Source organism: Heloderma suspectum, chromosome 15, assembly GCF_057233095.1.
Source record: "Heloderma suspectum isolate Gila_16-S chromosome 15, 16-S_ref, whole genome shotgun sequence".
Lineage (NCBI taxonomy): Eukaryota > Metazoa > Chordata > Lepidosauria > Squamata > Helodermatidae > Heloderma > Heloderma suspectum.
In genome coordinates, this window is record NC_139472.1 from 7,129,414 (window position 1) to 7,152,361 (window position 22,948).

At 48.3% G+C, this 22,948-nt stretch overlaps 1 protein-coding gene across 2 annotated transcripts; it reads right to left on the reverse strand.

Annotated features, from left to right (window-relative positions):
• Positions 1–40: 40 nt before the first annotated feature.
• Positions 41–22,148, reverse strand: GPR157 (G protein-coupled receptor 157). Of its 2 annotated transcripts, none has more exons than XM_084822285.1 (5): positions 21,142–22,148; positions 11,832–12,045; positions 7,750–7,944; positions 6,512–6,795; positions 41–1,462 (listed from the first exon to the last, which is right to left on the reverse strand). In XM_084822285.1, exons 1-4 carry the CDS (start codon positions 21,519–21,521, stop codon positions 6,571–6,573), a joined length of 1,014 nt encoding a protein of 337 aa, XP_084678411.1. In that variant the 5' UTR covers positions 21,522–22,148; the 3' UTR covers positions 41–1,462; positions 6,512–6,570. The 2 variants fall into 2 exon arrangements, with proteins under 2 accessions (XP_084678411.1, XP_084678412.1); XM_084822286.1 differs by having other exon boundaries at positions 41–1,459; positions 21,142–22,009.
• Positions 22,149–22,948: the final 800 nt, after the last annotated feature.

Here is a 22,948-nt window from a genome sequence, read left to right on the forward strand (position 1 = left end):
TCATTTTTAAAAAGGGTGGAAGAGAAACCAAAGACACACAGCTCCTGGGGGTTGTCCACCAAAATGGCAGCAGTTTTATTGTTCCTTTTGAAAAATAATACAGATTTAGGAAGGCGACTCCAAGTTAGTCTCTGTCTACTAGGTTTAGAGATATATATTTTTTTAAAAACCACACACACACACACTCTCTCCCTCCCCAGTTTATCACATGAGTCCAACTAGAGACATGCAGTTTTCACAGTGTTCCTTCCTCACATTCCTGTGGAAAAGGGTAGAGGCCTGGTGGTTTGGTAGGCCGCCATGTTTGTATAGTAAACCTAAAAAGCGAACCCCAGGCCCATTCCCCCTCCCTCTGTGCTAAGATCCTGATGCAAGGATGCTTTGAAAACAAAATGCCTCCCACCATGCCGATACTGGAGGTGGCTCAGTCCTCACGTGAGGGCTGTTATCACGCTCAGTTACCTACATCTAAATTGGTCCCCTGGTCACATCACTGCTTGCCCTTTTAAGCAAACTGGAGAGTGTCACCAGAGGATCCTCTAAATTAGGGATGATCAAACTGCGTGGCCCACCAGATGTTGCTGGACTCAGGGCAGGCGCCAAGAGTAGGCCTGGTCGGGCATCTGCCAAGGGCTCATTCCCCAGCAGAGTTCCTCGGACAAGAGACTCCCTGGAGTCGCGCCTCCTCTTCCACATTGCAGACCGCTTGCTCCCCCGCCTCTCGCTCTGGCCCAGACAACGGTGGTGGTGAGGAGGAGGAGCAGGAGACGCCGCAGCCTCCTTGCTCCCGGGCTCTCTGCCTGTCCAGCAAGCGAGTGGAAGCCATGATGAGGAAGAGGAGGAGGAGCCAGAGTGGCTGGCGAGAATGGTGGTGAGAAGGGAGAGTCCTGAGGGAGGGGGCCCATGGATGGTGTCTTGCCCAAGGACCCTTCAAAAATCTACAAATCCCATAATCCTTGGCCACTGTCTGAGGCTGATGGGATTTGGAGTCCAACAACATCTGAAGGAGGTTGCCCACCCCTGCAAACCAACAACACTAGATACATTTAGCATACTTGCCTCCCCTTGCCCATCCGCCTCAAAAGAGCTCCATCCAGAACCACGGAATCCTTTACACGACTTTGAACTCCATGCTTCTTCCTTCCCGCCCAGTCCTGAAAGACGCCCTCCCTAAGGATTTAAGCACCCCACAGGTTTCCAAAAACAAACAAACAAAGAAACGCTCCCGACAACCCATTAATTAAATAATAAAAAGTGAAAGCTGGAACGTGTCCGCTGTAGCATCTTCCAAAAAGCCCGGAGAAATGAGAAAGTTGGACAAGGGACTGAATTCCAGAGATGGACATTTTTGTCACTGGGACGCTATTATCATTTCCCCGTGAAGGATGCGAACAGACATCGCTACTTTTCCCTCAAGTGAGTAGCTCCCTCTGTAGGCACTTCATTCCATTTCTGTTCCCTGCTGGAAAAAAACAAAACAGAGCCAGTGAGATCATGTGAGTTTTTGGTGTGTGTCTGTGCGCGTGTGTGTGTGCGTGTGTGTGTGCGTGCGCATGCATGCTGTAGTATTATAACCTGCTGTAAGCCACTTTGAGAATAATTCGATTGAAACCTTCAAAATAAATAAGTAGCTTTTCATGTTCATAATGCTATGAGTGCAAGCTTTTGAGTTACACAGAACGCTTCTCTTGGGCACAGATGTTCAAAGGAAACATTTATGTATCTAGATCAGGGGTGGGTAACTTATTAATTTTATGCTATTATTTATTTACTACAATCAATCAGCAAAAGACAGTCTGCAGTCTTACAATTTAAAAAAGATGTGACACATAAGGAAAGGGAGATGGGGAGGGAAAAGGAAAAAAATGGATTTTTAGCAGGGATGGGCCACATGTGGCCCACCCATGATGTAGACATACTGAGTCTCACCTATTCAAAGACATCAAAATTGTTAAGGAACTCCGATCCCTGGGGAAGGAAACGGCAACCCACCCCAGTATTCTTGCCATGAAAACTAAATGGATCAGTACAACCAGAGATATGTCGGTATACCATCGGAAGATGGGGCTCCCAGGTCAGAAGATGGTCAAAATGCTACTGGGGAGGAACAGAGGATAAGTTCAACTAGCCCCAGATGTGATGACGCAGCTAGCTCAAAGCCGAAAGGACGGCTAGCAGCCGATGGTGCTGGTAGTGAACGATGAATCCGATGTTCTAAAGATCAACACACCATAGGAACCTGGAATGTAAGATCTATGAGCCAGGGCAAATTGGATGTGGTCATTGGGGAGATGTCAAGATTAAATATAGACATTTTGGGTGTCAGTGAACTGAAATGGACTGGAATGGGCCACTTCACATCAAATGACCACCAGATCTACTACTGTGGACAAGAGGACCACAGCCTTCATAATTAATGATTAAGTGGCTAAAGCAGTGCTTGGATACAATCCAAAAAATGACAGAATGATCTCAATTCGAATTCAGGGTAAGCTATTTAATATCACAGTGATCCAAATATACGCCTCAACCACAGATGCTGAAGAAGCAGAAGTAGATCAGTTCTATGAGGATCTGCAGCACCTACTGGATAGTACGCCAGAAAAAGATGTTATTTTCATTACAGGAGACTGGAATGCTAAGGTGGGTAGTCAAACGACACCTGGAATTACAGGCAAGCATGGTCTGGGAGAACAAAATGAAGCAGGACATAGGCTGATAGAATTTTGCCAAGACAACTCACTGTGCATAACAAACACTCTCTTCCAACAACCTAAGAGACGACTTTATACATGGACTTCACCAGACGGTCGACACCGAAATCAGATTGACTACATCCTTTGTAGCCAAAGGTGGCGGACATCTATGCAGTTGGTAAAAACAAGAGCCGAAGCTGACTGTAGTTCAGATCACGAACTTCTTACTGCACAATTTAGAATCAGACTCAAGAGAATAGGGAAGACCCACAGATCAGTTAGATATGAGCTCACTAATATTCCTCATGAATATGCAGTGGAGGTGAAGAATAGATTTAAGGGACTAGATTTAGTAGATAGGGTCCAGGAAGAACTATGGACAGAAGTTCACAACATTGTTCAGGAGGCGGCAACAAAAAACGCCCCAAAGAAAAAGAAAACCAAGAAGGCAAGATGGCTGTCTGCTGAGACACTGGAAGCAGCCCAAGAAAGAAGGAAAGCAAAAGGCAACAGTGATAGGGGGAGATATGCCCAATTAAATGCAAAATTCCAGAGGTTAGCCAGAAGAGATCAGGAATTATTTTTAAACAAGCAATGCGCAGAAGCGGAAGAAGATGATAGAATAGGAAGGACAAGAGACCTCTTCCAGAAAATTAGAAACATCGGAGGTAAATTCCAGGCAAAAATGGGTATGATCAAAAACAAAGATGGCAAGGACCTAACAGAAGCAGAAGAGATCAAGAAAAGGTGGCAAGAATATACGGAAGATCTGTATAGGAAGGATAATAATATCGGGGATAGATTTGACGGTGTGGTCAGTGAGCTAGAGCCAGACATCCTGAAGAGTGAGATTGAATGGGCCTTAAGAAGCATTGCTAATAACAAGGCAGCAGGAGATGACGGTATCCCAGCTGAACTGTTTAAAATCTTGCAAGATGATGCTGTCAAGGTGATGCATGCCATATGCCAGCAAATTTGGAAAACACAAGAATGGCCAACAGATTGGAAAAACTCAACTTATATCCCCATACCAAAAAAGGGAAGGACCAAAGAATGTTCAAACTATCGAACAGTGGCACTTATTTCACACGCCAGTAAGGTAACGCTCAAGATCTTGCAAGGTAGACTCCAGCAATTCATGGAACGAGAATTGCCAGATGTACAAGCTGGGTTTAGAAAAGGCAGAGGAACTAGAGACCAAATTGCCAATATCCGCTGGATAATGGAGAAAGCCAGGGAGTTTCAGAAAAACATCTATTTCTGTTTTATTGGCTATTCTAAAGCCTTTGACTGTGTGGATCATAACAAATTGTGGCAAGTTCTTGGTGGTATGGGGATACCAAGTCATCTTGTCTGCCTCCTGAGGAATCTGTATAACGACCAAGTAGCAACGGTGAGAACAGACCATGGATCAACGGACTGGTTTAAGATTGGGAAAGGAGTACGGCAGGGTTGTATACTCTCACCCTACCTATTCAACCTGTACGCAGAACATATCATGAGACGTGCTGGGCTTGATGAAGCCAAGGCTGGAGTTAAAATCGGTGGAAGAAACATTAACAATCTCCGATATGCAGATGATATCACTTTGATGGCTGAAAGCGAGGAGGAGCTGAGGAACCTCATGATGAAGGTGAAAGAAGAAAGTGCAAAAGCTGGGTTACAGTTCAACCTCAAAAAAACCAAGATCATGGCAACCAGCTTGATTGACAACTGGCAAATAGAGGGAGAAAATGTGGAGGCAGTGACAGACTTTGTCTTTCTAGGCGCAAAGATTACTGCAGACGCTGACTGCAGCCAGGAAATCAGAAGACGTTTACTTCTAGGGAGGACAGCAATGACAAATCTTGATAAAATAGTGAAGAGCAGAGACATCACACTGACAACAAAGGTCCGCATAGTTCAAGCAATGGTATTCCCCGTAGTAACCTATGGCTGCAAGAGCTGGGCCATAAGGAAGGCTGAGCGAAGGAAGATAGATGCTTTTGAACTGTGGTGCTGGAGGAAAATTCTGAGAGTGCCTTGGACTGCAAGAAGATCAAACCAGTCCATACTCCAGGAAATAAAGCCAGACTGCTCACTTGAGGGAAGGATATTAAAGGCAAAACTGAAGCACTTTGGCCACATAATGAGAAGACAGGATACCCTGGAGAAGATGCTGATGGGCCGACCAAGGGCAAGATGGATGGATGATATTCTGGAGGTGATGGACTCGACCCTGGGGGAGCTGGGGGTGGCGACGGCAGACAGGAAGCTCTGGCATGGGCTGGTCCATGAAGTCACGAAGAGTCGGAAGCGACTGACCGAATAAACAACAAACGCTACCCAGGAAGCTGACATTTAGGAGAAAGCCATACTGGAGAGCCTGATGAACAGAAATCTTGGAAATGGGAGGTTTTTTTACATCTCTCCTTTGATTATTGGGATATAAAACCTGCCTCCTAAGAGGAACCTCCTCTACAGCCAAGAGCAAACCGCAGGGGAAGAGCCATAGCTTAGTAAGCTTAATAACAGAGCACATGCTTTGTAGGGCTTTGTATGCCCTAGTATTAGGGATGTTTGGATTTTTGTTAAATCCGTTCCACCTGTTTTTCACAGATCAATAGACATCTTCCATTCCATCTTCTGTTCATTGACAGAATCAGGCTTTTAAAAATCAGGATTAAATTATATTTGTGCTAATTCATATTAGCGCTAATGCACACTTGTGCCAATGTGCATTAGTCAATGCAAACTAGTGCTAATTCGTATTAGCACTAATTCACATTGGTGCATTTGCGCAAGTGTGCATTAGCGCTAATCCCTCCTGAAAGTGAAAACATGGCCTTCAAGTCTGCAGAATCCATGTAACTCAGAAAAAGCAGGTCCACTGTGGAATCTGCCAGTCAGATTCATAGAAATCTGAACTCATTTTAATCTGTTCTGGATTTCACTGACATCCCTACCTAGTGTATTATAAGGCTATGTATAATATACCATTGTAATATACTAGGTATGAATTTTGCAAAATGAGTAAACAAGAGGTGTAGGAAAGTTTAGACAGGAATAAAGTTAACTGGAATGCAAAAAGGATATGATGCTGGAAAAGTCAGATTAGAAGCAAAGTTGTAAAATGTCTTAACAAAATGTGGAGAGGAAAGAGCTCTAAGCCAGAAGTATAAAACAGATTCCAAGCAATCTTTGCATCTTTGACTACTGCAGCTTTCACAGATCCTTGTTAGGCACAGAGCAAGGAATTCAGAATAGCCAAAGTTGAAGATACATTTGGAAAGCACCTCAGGAAAATAATTCAGCCAATAATCAATTTGGCCAAGTTTGACAGCATTCCCAAGTGGTCCAAGAGTGTAGTGTTCAAGTCCATCTCAAAGAAGGGGACCACAGGCTGAAGAGACTGTGGTTATACTCCACAAGTCTAGGATCGAATTTGAATTTGAATCCAGGCCCAAATCCAATCCTCTCTCCACTGACCCCCACAGGCTGTCAAGGCCGTGGATTTGAACGGAGATCTCCTACAGACAGAATTTCAACCAAGTGGCTGTCCTGATGTGCCTTGCAAATAAGTTTACCAAAATTACTAGCCCACAAAATGTTTGAGTAGCGGACCCGCTCAAAAATACTCATGAAAGTAATTCATCTCCTGAAATTGGGGTTGGGGATTGAACTCTCTTCCAATCTGGATTGGACCATGTCTGGTTGCCTGGAGGCAAATCTTATTCGTCAGTGGTGAATGGCCATTGACAAGCCTATTACAAAGCTCCTGTAGTTTGGGCAACAGCAGGAAACAGAATCTACGGCTGGGAGATGAAGACGCTCACCGATAAATCCCTGACTGGGTAAGGCCACATCTTTCGCTAAAGTATGGACACTTTGGAGTTCAGGTGCTTGAAAATTCTGCTCTCGCTCGGTTGCTCTCTTGCGGTTCCCAGTCCTTGAGGGATGAATCCAGAGCCTGGAAGCAGGACTCTGGACCTGGCAGAGAATGATCGAGACTGTCACGTCGCCAGCAACACAGGGAGGAAAGCAGCTTGTCTCGGACCACCCGTGTGCAAAGGACAAACATAATGCAGTTGGCTCCCCCTTGGAATGTGTTCCCAATACCCTGAAGAAAGGGAGAAAAGAGGCAAATCGGTTTTGGAAAAGCTCATTTTTGCCCCCAGAAGCAAACAACAGATTACAGGCTGGAGTAGGGCTGACTGCAAAAGAAAGATGGAAGCTTCCAGGCCTTTTGCCATCCTTCGAGGGGGGGCACATCCTGGGGGGGGCTATAACATCTGCACTGTAACGTTCGCTTAGTGTATGATGCACTTAATGCTAAACCAACAAGTCAGCATGCAAGCTTTTGATGTGCAAATTTAATCAACAAAAGCTTGAGTTGATTAACTGGTGGAGGGCAAAGGTGACGTTTTCATCTGGCCAAGGGGAGAAGCCATGGCTTGGTCATTGGCAGAGCACCTGCTTTGCGCACAGATGAAATTCTGGCATCTCCCCTTAAAAAGACCATGCAGGAAGTGATTGGAAAGACGTCTTTCCAGCGGAGAGTCTGGTGAGCTGCTGCCAATCATCTTGATGTATCTAACTCAGGGGTGTCGAACCTCCTTCAGCCTGAGGGCCAGATGCCATTTCAGAGAAGCTCTTGGGGCCCACACTCCAGTGGTGGGCGGGGCTAAAGGCAAAAGGGGTGGGACCTAAGGCAAAAGGGTGGAGCCAAAAATACCAAAATATTTTCTCTTATAGCTTTTCCTGCCAGTAACTAAGGGTGCAATCTTAGGCAGTTTAGACAGAAAAAAAGTCCGACAACTCCCAGCAATGCTGGCTGGGGAATGCTGGGAGTTGTCGGACATTTTTCCGTCTAAACATGCCTACGGTTGTGCTCTAAGTTTTAAAACCCTTTAGAACGGGAGGAAAGCTGCAGAAAAGCCATGAAACCACCAAACCACCAGCCCTGGCCTGAATCAACCTCCTCTTGCCCCCTACATCAGAAGCCGTTGGGAGGCCTCTAGGATAAAATGACCCATTTCTTGGTCCTCCCCTAGCCTTATTACAAGGGACGCACATGAAGGACCACCAGCAGCGGGTTTTGAACTGCCGAGGAACCGCAGAGCGTCAGCACAAATCGGATCGTACTCCAGATACGGAGGAAGATGAATATCACGGGGATCAGGACCAACTTCTTATCTGCGACGGACGTTCTCAGCTGGAAAGCCGGGGTCCTCGACAGGATGGGCCGGTACTCCGAGAGTGCGGCGTGCTTGGGGAAAAGAGAGGAAATCTCAGTGAAAAAGCCTCCAAGCCACCAAAAAGGTCTATCAAGAGTTGCCAGGCCTAAAGGCTAAATGGCCTGCTGCATTAAATGCATCAACGTCTTTCCCCTTTTAAAATAGCAGCTGAGGAATGCTGCACGACCAGGATTGGTACCTTGGCACACAGGGAGCAGGGTTAATTTTTTCTCCCTGTACTGCTGTCCCAACAAAAATTGTGTCTCCTGGCACAAGCTTCTAAGGGGGAAGCTGCAGTTAGTACCAATGAGAGGGGCAGGGCGGGGTGGGGCGGGGAAGAGGTTGCAAGGAGTGCAGTACAAGTATAATAATTACATCTAAATTTGCATCTGGGAATATAAATTAGCATATGCAAATACTATGCCAATCATTGTCCCCCTTTTTCCCTGGTGCTGCATTTCCTGTTCTTTGGGGGCGATTCCTTTGTAGGGATGTCGGAGAAATCCATTTTGGGGATGGAATTGGGCCAGTTTTCCTAGGCTCAGCCCCCTGGACCTCCAGACTTGATCTGCAGCGAGTCAGATCAGTCTGTGGATTTTCCAGGAATTTTGCACTTTTTTGTAATTTTGGGGGAAATTCTGCAATCTGCACAAATTTCTAAGCAGTTGGCGCAAATTATGGCTGAGCTTGCAGAGCCGTCATTTGCACAAATTGCTCAAACGTTGGTGCAAGTTGCAGAACCTCCCCCCCCACACACACAAAAAGCACAAAAAAGTTCCCAGCATTCAGGGAGGAGCCCGGAGCTCGGCTTGTAGATGAAAAGCGAGTTGGACATGCCTCTGTCAAGCCAAAAAAGAAACACATTTCCCAGTGAGGGACATCTCTTTTCCTCCATGGAAAAAGATGGAGAGAGCATAGGTTACCTAACAGTGCAGTCCTATGCATGTTTCCTCAGAAGCAGTGCTGTAGTGATGAATTTTTGATGTGTCTGCACTCATCGTGACACTCCGCATAGCCATGCCCCCAAGGAGAGGCCGAAAATGGAGGCAGCTATGTTGATCCATGTCAACAAATCAGTTCTAGCTCTTTTAATCTCCACCAGGAACAGGGCTTTTGTAAAGCTCATGAGCCTTAATTGCCCGTTTAAGACCAAGCCAGCCCCAAATATGCTGCATTATGATGGGGAATAATATATAATTGCTGCGAAAATTAATTGCCCCTTGCTGTGAGGATTGCAGAACAGGTCAGAGGAAAGCGTGAGCAGGGCGTGAGCAGAAGATGTCCGGGTAACCTCCTAATAAAGAAGTGCCAGCGTTGCATTCCTGCGAGCCCTGGCACACCACTGGGCAGAAGCAAGTCCCATTAAATTCAGTGGGACGTACTCCCAAGTTAGAGGGCACAGGGTTGCAGCCTTGGTGTTGCTCATGAGTTTGTGGCCAAAGTAAAATCCGAGCAGGGGACTTCTTTTGCCCAGAATATAACAGAATAAGGGAGCCGGTATGGTATAGTGGTCACAGTGTTGGACTGGGACATGGGAGATCCGGGTTCTAGTCCCCACTTGGCCATGAAGCTCCCTGGGTGGCTTTGGGCCAGTCCCTGACTCTCAGCCTCACCTACCTCACAGGGCTGTTGTGAGGATGAAATAGAGAGGAGGAGGACAGGTAAGCTGCCCTGGATTCCATGCAAGAGGAAAAACGGTGGGATATAAATGTCATCATCCTCACCCTCAAACAAACACAGGCCCAGCTGTACACCTGTTTACATTTCGGCCTCAGTTTCTCAACTTGATTTTTGACAAGCGTTTGGAAGCCTGCTCAGTGACGTGCACGGCAGAGGCATCTGAACACAAAAAGGAACGGAGGCCGGCTCGGAATGTCCGGAATGGGCCGTGGCGGCTTGGGAGGGGATCCAGTTACTAGGCTGTCATGACAACAGCTGCTTTCGCACACAAAGCTTGCCTCATTTACAGACGGGTTAAGAGGGCAGCTGTCAGGCCCCAAAATGTCCTGCCTCTCCAACAGCGGGGGGGGGGGGATGGGGCAGAAAAGAGTTTAGAACGTTCCGCCGCGGCCCGCCCCTACGTCGCCACCAGAAACAGCCAAACTCCTGACAGGAATAAGCACATGGATCCAAAATTCTTAACCGAATGGAAGCAAATGATGAGGTGGAAACTATGATCTATTTGTGCTTTAATGTTTCTTAATTAATTCTTTCATTTTAGAACAGAAGAAGAGCCCTGCTGGATCAGACCAAGGGTCCATCTAGCCCAGCATTCTGTTCCCACAGCAGCCGACCACGTGCCCATGGGAAACCCACAAGCAGGCAACAGCAACCCCCTGCTCATGTTCCCCAGTATACTGCCTCCGATGCTGGAGGAAGTATATAGCCATCAGAACTAGTAGCCATTGATAGCCTTCTCCTCCAGGAATTTATTTAACCCCCTTCTAAAGCCATCCAAATTGGTGGCCAATTTTGTATATGAAGTTAAATTAAGGCTTCGTTTTTTATTTTTGTTTAATTGAGGAGATTATTTATGAAGCATTAGTATTCTTGTCCGCCCCCCATTATTAACACGTCACTGTTCTTCGTTTGATTAAATCACTTTAATAATTTTTTTTTTTTAAAGCCGCTATTTACCAGCAGATACTAAGATTTTTATTATTTATTATTACATTTATATCCCACCTTTTCCCCTCTTGCACGGAACCCAAGGCAGCTTATATAGTCCCCCTTCTCTTCATATTATCCTCACAATAACCCTATGAGATAGGTTAGGCTTAAAGTCAGTGACTGGCCCAAAGTCACCCAGTGAGCTTCATGGCCTGAGGGGGGATTAGAACCTGGGCCTCCCAAGTCCCCACCCAGCATACTAACCACAGCCCACTGGCTCTCAGATGGTGCATATTGTTGCATTTATATCCTGCCGCACTAAGATAATATTTATTTTACATTATAGAGATGCAGTGGTGTTGTACCTCAGGCCTCCTGGACAAATGGAGTCCCATCCAGCACTCCGGGGTTCCACAGGGAGCCATGCCTCCTCTTCCTGGCTCCACCCGCATTGCCCCAACCACCAATCATTTGGACACTAACATAGAGTCCTGTGGCTCCCTGAAGATTCACACATTTATTGTGGCAGCAGGTTTGCTGACACAGAGCCCACTGCATCAGATGCACGACATACGGCACTGCCTCTCTTCCAGCGTTAAAGAGCAAGTCTGTTATTGCTAGGATAAGAAGGAGTGTTCAAGGACTGGAGGGGGCAAGCATCAGGAGTGAGAAGAGCTAAGTGGTTATTGATATGGCTGCTTTAAAGAGGCTTTGCAAATAAACCCAAAACCTTCCTAGGTGTACTTATATTAATAATTTGTGGTAAAGGGACAGACTAGGACAGGGGTGCCCCAACTTTCTGGGTTAGTGGGCACACTGGAATTTTGAGGGCGCTCTCACAACATGGCTGCCATGAGGGTGGGGCTTGCCCATCAATAAAATGACTACCATGGTGGGCACCGTCATTTCCCAGAAAGCCGGCTGGTGAGACTAAAAGAAAAGTCACTTGCCCAAGAACGTAAGTCCAAGGCAGAGGTGGGGGTCTGAGCTCCAAAACACAAAACCACTCCCATGAACCCAAATAAAGATGGTTCTGGAGAGCTGCCCTTTGCTTTGCAGCAGGCCAGCCTCTCAGCTAAAAAACATCTTATGAAAATAAAAATCAGGAGGTTGAGGCAGCAAGAGTGGCGGTGCACACTGACTCCCACAGGCAGCACACTGGAGTGGCCTAGGAGAAATGGGGTGGAATTGTTCAACCTTCTCACAAACGTTTCCCTGCCTGTTCACCTGGAGGAGATGCACACTCGCCCCAGGTGACCGGGCAACAGGCTTCCCAAACTGGGAAAAGGAAGTTGCCCTGAATACCAACCGCTCGGCTGATGTGCTTCCTTATGAGGATGTAGAAGATGGGTAGAATCACATAGGCCATGATTTCCCACACCTTCCCTGCAAGGAGCATCCAAAGGACCTGGTCCTCTGCTTCAATGTTGATCCAGCACCAGCCGACGGAGACGTCAGAGGCATCATAGCCTATCTTCTTTAGAGCGACAGCAGCTGCCGTGATGCTGAGTGGGACGCCCCAGCTGAGGATAGAGAGAGAGAGAGAGAGGACAGGGTGTTAGGCGGAGAGGCCATCATGCACAGGGGGACGGAGACTGAAGCATCCCATTGATAATTTCATCCTTGTGCCCATGAAGACAATCTCGAAAGCCATAGCTTAGTGGTAGAGCATCTGCTTTGCATGCAGAAGGTCATAAGTTCTATTCCTGGCATCCCCAGTTAAAAAGATCACAGGTACCAGAAAAAGACCTCTGCGCTGAGACCTCTGAGAGCCACTGCCGGTCACCAGGTGTCCCGAACTTGTTTGCAGCGGTTGGCAGATTTGGAATTTTGAGAGTGTCATGGGCACTCTCACAAAATGGCTGCCACGGGGGGGTTGCCTGTTCACAGAATGGCTGCCATGGAGGGCACAGCCAGTCACAAAACAGCCAATTAAAAAGTCCAAGGAGTTCTCAGGCAAAGGAATCCTGCAAGAAGTGTTATGGACCCTCTCACAAAATGGGGCCCATTTGGGGAGAGTGCCCACAACACTCCTTATGGAATTCCTTAGCCTGAGAACTCCTTGGACCTTTTAATTGTTTTGTGACTGGCCCGGCTCGCCCATTTGTAAATGCTTGGCCATGTGGAAAACGGGCCTGGCCAATTTCAAAACACCCATTTCCCAGAAGGCAAACTGGTGAGACTAATAGAAAAGTAACTCACCCAAGAACCTCAAGTTCAAGTTAGAGGTGAGGGCTGAGCTCTGAGACACCAAACCACTTTTTTGAACCCAAATAAAGATGGTGCTGGAGGGCAGCACTTGTTTTGCAGCCGGCCAGCCTCCTAGTATTAATTTTTAAAAAAATCTTAGAATCGGGTAGCTTCTCGTTTACACATCCCATAATTGAAGGAACTTTCTGTCCTTACGTTTGCTAGCAGTCTGGCCTGACTGTGTCTGGAAACCATTCCCAGCTTATGCCTCCCACAAGGTATTTGGTGAGTTTGTAACCTCTCCATCACTCCACCTTCCGGCCACCATTTCCCTATCATCCTGATTATTTTCAGAACTAAGCAAGACGGTATGAGAGGACAAGCCTGCTTGCACGGTTGCACAAAAGAGCAATGCTACAACCTCAGCGAGGCAGAAGCACTGGCTTCAGTGGCCAGACTTCAACCAGCTGGCCGGAGATTTCGGCTGTCACCTGACGCAACGGCGCGCCATTCCAACACATACAAAACAACCGTGACGGAGGTGTGTGTCTTCTCTAGACCACTGAGTAACATGACGCATTTAAACTGGTGCCACAGCATTTTCCTGGGATGGGGGGTCCATCGAGAGCCCCACACTTTATTTATTTTATTTGAAATATTTCTTGGCCGCTTTTAAGGTCAGAAGCCCTCCCAAGGCGGCATACAACAAAACACATCAAACCAATACAGTATTAAAAGTGATGAAAACGCAATAAAACGGCAACAAGAAGGCTGCAGTAATATGCTCTCAAGGCCTTCTTAAAAGCCTGCAATGATGGACCATGGCGAACCCCCGATGGCAACTTATTCCACATACGAGCAGGGCAGAAGTAAAATAAATAAATACATGTGGGGCCTGTCACAAAATATTGCAGTGTATCCTCACCTTTAACAAGCTAACCATGCCATCCTTCAGGTTACTCCATTCCTTTAAATCTCCACCCCCACACTGGTTTTTTTTCTTTTCTTCCTTTCCAAGTGACATGCAGTATTCTGTGGCTATGAGCAGATGCGATCCTCTTTGAGTTATTTTGGGATTGCCTTTTTTTGCCGCGTTAGTTAAAAAAAGAGAGAGAATGTATGTACTTCTGCAAATCTCAGGGTTTCCCTGAGCATGCTGATACTTTTTGTTTCTCGATGGCCACGCTGTGGCTCCATTTCTGTCAGCACTCAGCACCTGCGTTCGCTGTTAAGAGGGAGACATTTTAAAAACAAAACAAACCTATTGCTTCCCTCAAAAAACCCCAGTTTTATTTTCAGAGATGCTGCTGACTTGGCGAGCCGTAGCCCTCCCTTAACCTAAAATTCCCAGCACGCCCTGATTTGGAACCAGTTAAACAGGCTGGAAAACTGGTTTTATATCGGCAGTCTAAACATGCCTTAACCCAAATCAACCCAATGTGGCCGAACCAACTCCCAAAGAAAGCATATCCGATGGCTAAACGCTCTTGTCTCCCCTGGGATGTCCAAACCCTGATTCAGAAGTAGCACACGGCTGCCTAAAGTAAGTTGGGTTTGTTAAACACCCCCCCGAACTATAAATACATCCTGATCACAAGCAAAGGGGCTGACTGCTTGCTAATGCCACTTCGCAGGCGGCCGGCCATCTAGTCTTTCATTCCACATCCCCCTGCCAACCCAAGGAGGTTCAGGACCAAATCTCTGCACTGTCAGGCAGCACCGTCAACAACAGAGCTTCCAGAGCTCTGCATGGCTCTGAGGAGTTCCAGCAGCTGGCGTGCAAGCACAAAACTGATCTCCTTCCACAGGGGTGTAATAACCACAGCCCTGTCTGTTGTCTATTTTTAAGCACAATTTCTCTCCCCTTCCCTCCACTGCTCCCAACAAAGGGTCACAAGGATCAGTGGAACACAGGAAGCCGCCTTATATTTATTTTTATTTGTTTACCATTATTTGTATTTTATTTTTATACTTGAAATCACACTGTTGAATCCTCTCCCCCCCCTTTTCTTTTCCTTTTAAAAAACATTATTAAAGGTGTTGTGAATGGTTAGCCACCCCGAGTAACATTTTTTTGGTAGAAAGGCAGGATACAAATACCAGAAATGACGATTGTGATTGGATGTGCTTGGACGTTTTTTGGTCATGTTCTTTCTCTTTTTTTCTGCTGCTGTTTTTGTTTCTTTCCCATTTCTCTGTTTTTGTTATAAATGCAAAGTAAAACGAAAATGAAAACATACAAAGTGGATACAGTAAAAATCCACAAGTATGTATTAAATAAAAATCCATAAAAACAGAAACTACCAATAACAACCAGTACGAACAGAAACTACCAATAAAACCAACAGCCCAAGGCACAATGAGAAGACCAGTGGAAACAAGTGGGTCTTCAGAGCTTCCCTGAAGGCCTTCTCAAAAGGGGCCAACAAACCCGACAGATGTTAATTTCAGAGGCGTGGGGCCACCACTGAAAAAGCCTTCACCGTTGGCTCACCACGGTTGGCTAACTGCCTTTGGTGGCAGGCAAGTGAGAAGAGCCTCTGTTGAAGACTTCAGAGTGCAGGCCGGCCGCTACGGGAGAAGACGGGCCTTCAAGCGGCGAAGCGTCACCACAATACTGGTGTGTTTACACGGCTACTGAAGTACAAACCGCACAATGTTTAGGCTTCCCTTTGGCGTGATGTCGATCACGCTCTTAGGAACAAAACACTCCCATAACAAAAGGCCCGATTCTGAAGGGCCATCGGCAACATGCCAGCAGCTCAGATGGTTTTCGATTGCACGTCCTGGGTTGGAGAAGAGTTGAGACACAACAGCAACAGCCTCTGGGTAGGATGACACAATTTGGAGGGTTGTTCAAGGGAAGAGGCCATAGCTCAGGGGCAGAGAAACTGCCTGGCATGCAGAAGTCATGGGTTCAAACCCTGGCATCTCCAGCTAGAAGATTTACGTAGCAGATTATGGGAAAGATGCCTGCTGAGACCTTCAGGTCTGTTGGCCAAATCCAGCTTGCCTGGTGGGGTAGCAGTCTGGCCCTCCAAGGTCCCCAGATGGTTATGTTCCCTTCTTCTGGGCCCATCCTTTTCCCCTTGACCACTGGTCATTTGGTGGTTTCCTGGCATTTGTGCAGTTTTTCTCCCATTCTAAAAGGCTGAAATGCCTCTCCTAAGACACAGACTGGGTTCACACAACATGCTAACCCACACTCAGTGGTTGAGTGTGGGATGCTGTTGAACCGTGGGTTGTTCGTTGAAGCGCAGGCTAATATGTTGTCTGAATCCAAGGCATTTTCCATAGGGTGGCTTGTTAACCATGCAGCGTGGCTTATTTTTCTCGAACAAGCCACCTTGAGAACCTGTGGTTTGTTGTTGGGTTGTTCAGGGTGGTTAATGCTCATTGTCTAAGGCCCTCTTCCAAGTGCCTCTTCCAAGGAATGCTCAGAGGATGGTAACAAGGGAGAGGGCTTTTTTTGTGGTGGCCCCGATTTTGAAACGCTCTCCCCAGTAAGGGGAGCTCTCCCCAGTAAGGGGTTGGCACCCGCCCAGTGCCAACACTGACTTTGTTCTGACTTTGCTCTACTCCCAGACACTTGGGAGCATATGTTAAGGTGTTGTCGTTTTTAACAGGTCCTGAGATTTTTTATTTTTGGTTGTGTAAAACCGCTCCCTATGTGTGCATGTGAATGGTTTTATATTATGTTACTATATTGTATTTGTAGGGTTTTAATCCTTGTAAACCACCAAGAGAGCTTTGGCTATTGAGAGGTACAGAAATGTAATAAATGAAATGAAAATGAGATGAGCTAGCGGTTCAGTCGAGTGGTGGGTTCTCCTTTGGCTCAACTCATTTTGAAACATTTTCAGGAGGAGAAGATGAAAAGTATCGTTTGGGGTTGGACAGGGGGAATCATCTGAAACAACAAGCCATGCACAGGACTGGAAGAAAAACAGAAGAATATCTCTAGCCCCGATGAGCAGGAAAAGAAACCAACCTAAAAAGCACACCGAGCAATTAAGTTCCCTAATCTTGAGCCACTCCTGGTCTCAAGGCAACCGAAAGAGAATGCCAGAGAGGGAGGGAGGTGAAATAGAAAGGGTGTGACGGTGCTAGGATGGACAGAGGTCAAATGCTTGCAGGGAAAAAGGAAGAGCAGGTTTTCCTTTTGGGTTCTAGGAACAGAGGGCAAAAATTACCCTCAAACAGCTCAGTGAGTGGTCACAGGATGCTGCCTGTCTGTTGGAATGGGGTGCAGGGGGTTGCATACAGAAAATTGGGGAAGAGAGGGAACAGAATAGAGTAACCTAGAAGAGAGCATAGCTGGCTGGCGGGCGGGCAACCTTAACAGGAGCAATGCACACTTCTGTTGCAGGTCCTGCTTGTCCTGTCTTAATGCCGATATGGTACATTTCCAGCCCTTAAAGAAACATGTTAGAACTGGGGTGGGGGAACCGGAGGCCTTTATTTCTTCATCTAGTTGATTTGTACCTCCGCCTTTCTACCAAGAAAAATGGTGCTCAAGGTGGCCTTCCAGATGTTGTGGGGTCCAATTCCCATCAGCCCCAGACAGCAGGACCAAGGGTCCAGGATGATGAGACCTGGAGTCCAGCAACATTGGTTTGATCAGAAGAAAAGCTTAGCTAGATTAGAGCATCCAGCCCAGTTTTCTGTCTCCAAGCTTAGCCAGCTAGCCACATCTGGAAGCTCAGCAGAAGGTGGGCAGGGATGTAACTGCACCAGGGATGCAGCACCAGCACTCTTTTGCCCTCATTTTGAGCATAGCACTGTTTATGTTACTAATGGTTTTTAGGATGCCTTAAAGTTTAATGGCTCAATTTGTGCTGTAAGGTGCCTTGAAGACTTTTAAAAATATATAAACGAGAAGGTGGAGGTATATCCATATCAGGCACTTAGATAAATATATTAAAGGCACAATCCTATGCATGTTTAGAAAGAAAAAAGGCTGGGGCATGCTGGGAGTTGTAGGCCTTTTTTTGTCTAAACATGTATAGGATTGCGCCCTCAATGATCTTATAGTTGAATGGCTGGGATAAAAAAAACCCAAAAGCTTCTAAATAGCCAGAAACATAAGAACATAAGAAGAGCCATGCTGGATCAGACCAAACCCCTAGAAAGTCAAGCATTCTCTTCCCACAACAGCCAACTGGATGCTCCCATGGGAAGCCCACAAGCAGGAAGCACAACAGCACCCTCCCGCTCGTTCCCCCCCATCATTGCCTCTGATATTGGAGATGATATATAGCCATCATGACTGGTAGTGATCCATAGCCAGATCCTGCATGAATTTGCCTAATCCCTTTTTAAAGTCATACTCATGGGTGTCCATCACTCCATCTTGCGGCAGTGAGTTCCATAGTTCCACTCTGCGCTGTGTGGAGCGGTGCTTCCTTTTATCTGTCCTGAATCTTCCATCAATCAGCTTTGTGGTTCCCCGCCCCTCTGGGTTTCTCCACACTATGCATAATTTTGTACACCTCTGTCATGTCCCCCTGACTCGCCTTTCCTTCTCACCTAATTTTCCATTTTGATGTATGTGCTCCTTTTCAAACACTGAGTCTGTCAGCTGGTCACAGCCTCAGTTCTTTGATCTGCAAAATGGGAAGAGCAGTAGTCTAAGCAACAGATGACAGCATTCCAAAGTCTGCTTGGGAACCTATCGCCGCCCCCCCCGCCCCAAGATTTCTTTCTTCCCCTTCCCTATTTCTTTTCCTTGTAAAGGTAGCATCAGATGCCAGAAAATGCATCAGAAAATTTCCCTCTGTGTATATTTCTTTTTCTTCTTTGCTTAACTAGATCATTTTCCACATAATTCCTTTTGAAAACTTGGCAGGCAAGAGCACCAAAAGATCACTCTGTTACCCTCTGCTTGGAGGCTAGCATGTGACCGCACCGTCTCACAAGGGATAATAAAGCCTTTTCTTCAACTCGAGCTGGGAAAATCAGCTCACTCGGAGCAAAATGCCCCAGCAAATGAGTTATTTAACCATCAGTTCTCTCGGTAGGTCTTTTCCAAACTTCGTCTCATTAGGTTACCTAATCAATCCTGTTCTTATCCATCTCTGCCCCAAGGAGCTTACAATCTAAATTTCATCATGGGGAGAGAGATCACACAGCAGGAGGAAAGCTAAAGGCAAAAGGTAATGGTGTGTGTGTGTGTGTGGGTGTGTGTGTGTGTGTGTGTGCACGCGCAAACAATTGCAGCAACAAGAAGAACCAAACGGCAAAACCAAAGGGATACATAGGAGGTATTTGAAGGAGGATAAGAGATGGTTTTGCACATCACACTCAGAATGGTCTACACCAGGTGCGGGCAGAAGGTAGCTCTCTAGATGTTTTGGACATCCTCTCCCAGAAACTGGGAGAGGATGTCCAACAAGCATGACCAATGGTCAGGAATGCTAGGAGAGAACATCTGGAGATCTACATTCTGTCCACCCCTGGTCTTCATCAGGAACAGGCATCCCAGTGTCCTCCAGATGTTTGGGGCCACAACTCCCATAAGCTCCAGCTAGCATGGCCAATTGTAACTGACTGTGTGGGTTGTGGTCTCAACCATTTGGAAGGCATCAGGCAGTAACACTCCAAAGTCTGAGACAGGAGTCTTCTCAGCCCTACTTGAATATGCGGGGATTAAACCCCACACCTTCTGCCTACAAACCAGGTTCTCTTCCACTGGATTATGGCTCTTCCCCTAAAAAGAAAGTAAGGTTCCAGTCGTCATGGTTCTGAGTGAAGATCTGATTTCAATAGGAGCATAGGAAAAGCTGCTTTATGCAGAGTTAGACTATTGGTCCAACAAAGGTCAGTATCGTCTTTAAACTGACCAGCGGCAGCCCTCTAGGATTTCAGACTATTTATTGACTGGATTTCTATATTTCTGAAGCCAACCAAGGCTGTTTACAAAAATGCCAGATGATAAAAACCATAACCAAATAGAAACCCTGAAAAACAACCGTCAAATGCCATAACAACCATTTAAAAAGCCAACTTGAAAAGACATTTCGTGGCCCCTTTCCTGAACGCAGACAGAGTTGAGACTACACACAGCTTTGCAGGGAGTGAATCACAGAGTTTGGGAGCAACACAGGAGAAAAGCCTCTCACGCACCCAACCAGTGGGCCTCTGCAAATGAGGGCATCTTCAAAAGGGCCTCTCCTGCTGATCTTAATAACCAAGTAGGCTCATACCAAGAGAGGCAGTCCCCCAGATAACCTTTAAACCTCCAAACAGCCTAGGACCTGGCTAACAGCAACACCTTGATTTAGGGATGTCTGCTGCTGGGAAATCCAGCCCTTTGGGTCTTGATGGATTTCCGCAGCGTCCCCAGCTTGGCTTGTGCCCCGAGCCGTGGGTTTTTCCCGAAATCCAGGGACTTTTTTTGGTTTTGTTTTTAACTTTCAAAAATAGAAATGTGTGCAAATTGCGGCCATGATTTCTGCAAAGGTGGCCCCACGCAGAGCGCATTGCAGGAGTCTAACCGTGGTGCAGCCAAGCATGGAGACTGACTCAGGAACGGCCGCCGCTGGGTCTCGCCCAACGTACCTGCAGCTAGGTATGTATGGAACGCATAAGACCCGCTCGGTCAGTGTTTCGCAGATTGTCAGGCGCCTTTTGTTCCGTTGTCCGTTCACAGCTGGATTCGGGTTTTTTTCGTTGTGCGGAAAAATATGCAAATAATTCCATCAGAGGGTTCGCAAGTATTTACATAATTTACCTTAGTAAAGAACATTTAGCATATTGTCCCCAGTTCCATTCAACATTTCCCTGCGTATATTTACCAGTCTCAGCAGAAACTTACATATTTTCCTATGAATAAATATGCATACATTTCGGGAAAGTACAAAAAAAGATCTGGAAGTCCACGGACTCCGCACAGCCTGAGGGGGTTGCTCCTTAGCAGATTCTGCAGGTCAGATTCTTAGAAATCCAAACTCATTTTAGTCCATCTCGAATTTCTCCAGCATCCCCACCTGCAGCTTGGACTATGCAAACCCTGTGCTCTCCCACTGAATTATGGCCCTTTCCTGAAGCAGTTTAAAAAGCAGGGGGGTTAGTTGAGGGTTGTGGAGCTCAGAGAGCAAAGGTCGGGAAAATTATGGGAAATAGGGGCTGGAGTATAGGGCCAGAGTAAGGACAAGGAGCTTGTGCCGGGTGCAAAAGGGGCTGTGTGAAACCAGCACAGGGATTTGCAGAGGGGACATCCCTGGATCTAACATGAGCCAAAGAGACAGGGTCTCCGCTTCCAAGCAGCTTACAATCTAGGCCAGCCTTCCCCAACCTGGTGCCCTCTAGATTTTCGGACTTCGACTCCCATCAGCCCCAGCCAGAATGGCCTTAAGCATTTGCTGTCAGGGCCCTGGGACAGAGGTCCCACGGAAAGCGTGGATGAAGCGGGGGGGGGAGCCACGAACCTCACCACGTGGAAGAACCAAAGCAGCCCGGCACCAGTGGGCGAGCCCTGGACGATGGTGATGTAGAGGAAGAGCGCGATGGCCATGGTCCAGAAGAAGGAGCTGGTGTTGGCGAAGGTGGAGACGGCGCCCTGCGCCACGCAGTCCCACGACGAGCCCCCAAAGTCCTTCAGCGCCCCATAGAAGTAGGAGGCGGCCGAAAAGAGATCGGCCAAGGAGAGGTAGAGCAAGAGCTGCCGGGGCCGGGTGCGGAGCTCGGGCCAGAGGGCGTGGGTGCCCACCAGGAGGCCGGAGCCCAGGAAGGAGAGGGCGCAGGAGACCAAGACCACGACCCGCTCCCAGGGGTACACCTCCGTTTGGGGGACAGCGCTCAGGAGCATGGCGGAGGCAGGAAGGGGAGGCTGCGGGAGGGGAGGGGAAAGGAGGGAATGGGAAGGTTTTAAAGGAAGCTGGGAGGGAAAGGGGGAAAGGGGAAGGTGTTGGGAGAGAAGGAGGGAATGGGGAAAGTTTTAAAGGAAGCTGGGAGGGAAAGGGGGAACGGGGAAGGTTTTAAAGGGAGTTGGGAGAGAAGGAGGGAATGGGAAGGTTTTAAAGGAAGCTGGGAGGGAAAGGGGGAACGGGGAAGGTGTTGGGAGAGAAGGAGGGAATGGGAAGGTTTTAAAGGAAGCTGGGAGGGAAAGAGGGAACGAGGAAGGTTTTGATGGGAGTTGGGAGAGAAGGAGGGAATGGGGGCACGAGAGGGGAAGGAAGGAAAGCGTCCCTGGGGGATCGGGAGGCGAGAAAGCGCGCCGTAGAAAACGCCCCGAGAGAGGGAAAGAGGCAGCCGAAAGGGGTGGGAAAGTCGAGGGAGAGCAGCTCTGCGAGAAAGTGAAAGGAGAAGGAAAAGAGGCAAATCAGAAAGCGAACGAAAAGGGAACAAAGAGCGGGAGGAGGAGGAGGGAGGGACGGGCTGCCGGGCGTCTGTCTGCCTGTCTCAGTCCGGCGGCGGCGGCGGCGGGGCCCGGCCGGGGGCGGAGGCGGAGGGGAGCCCCGGGCGGGCGCGTCCCACCCGCCGCGGCCCTCCTCCGGCGTCCCGGCCTCGCGCGCCGCGGGGCGCCTCCGCCGCTCTCCGGGTCTGCGCGCCCGCGGAGCGCAGGGCGCTGGGCGGCCCCCTCCAGGCCTCAGCCGGCGGGGCGGGGCGGGGCGGGGCGGGGCGCGGAGCCCCCTCGGCGCGCGGTCGGCTGGGCGCAGCCCGCTCCGAGCGGACCCGCGGGCGGGAACGAGGCTGACCGTGGCCGGGGCGCCTCGCGCCTCGCGCCGGCCGGACTCCCGCTGGCTCTTGCCCAGGCCCCCAGCAGCTGCCCCCCGAGCCGCGCGCGCGGGCTGCCGCCTTCGTGCCTTTGCTCCGGCGCCTCCGACAGCGGACGGCAGCGCGCTCCGCGGAGCCCGGGCGGGCAGCTGGCGGCCCTCCGGATCCGCCCTTCCCGCCGCGGGGCCGGGCGCTGGGGCTCCCGCGCCAGGTGTCCCGCCGGCTAGCCGGGCCGGTGGCGACGGCCGCGGGCGCTGCGGGCCAGGATCCCCGGCGGCCGCAGACGGCGGACGGCGCTCCCGGGGGAGATTTCCTGGCGCCCTCCCTTCCGTACCGAGTTGTGTTCAAGGCAGAGGAGCAGGCCGGTTACTTTTCCTTCTGGCCAGCTGGCAACCCTCGGTGGCACTCCGATCCTCTGCTATTTATTTATTTAAATTTATTCATGTTTGTTGTACATTTTCAACAATGCGAAAGAAAACTAAAGGGAAAACATCTAGCTACACAAATTTAAATATATCC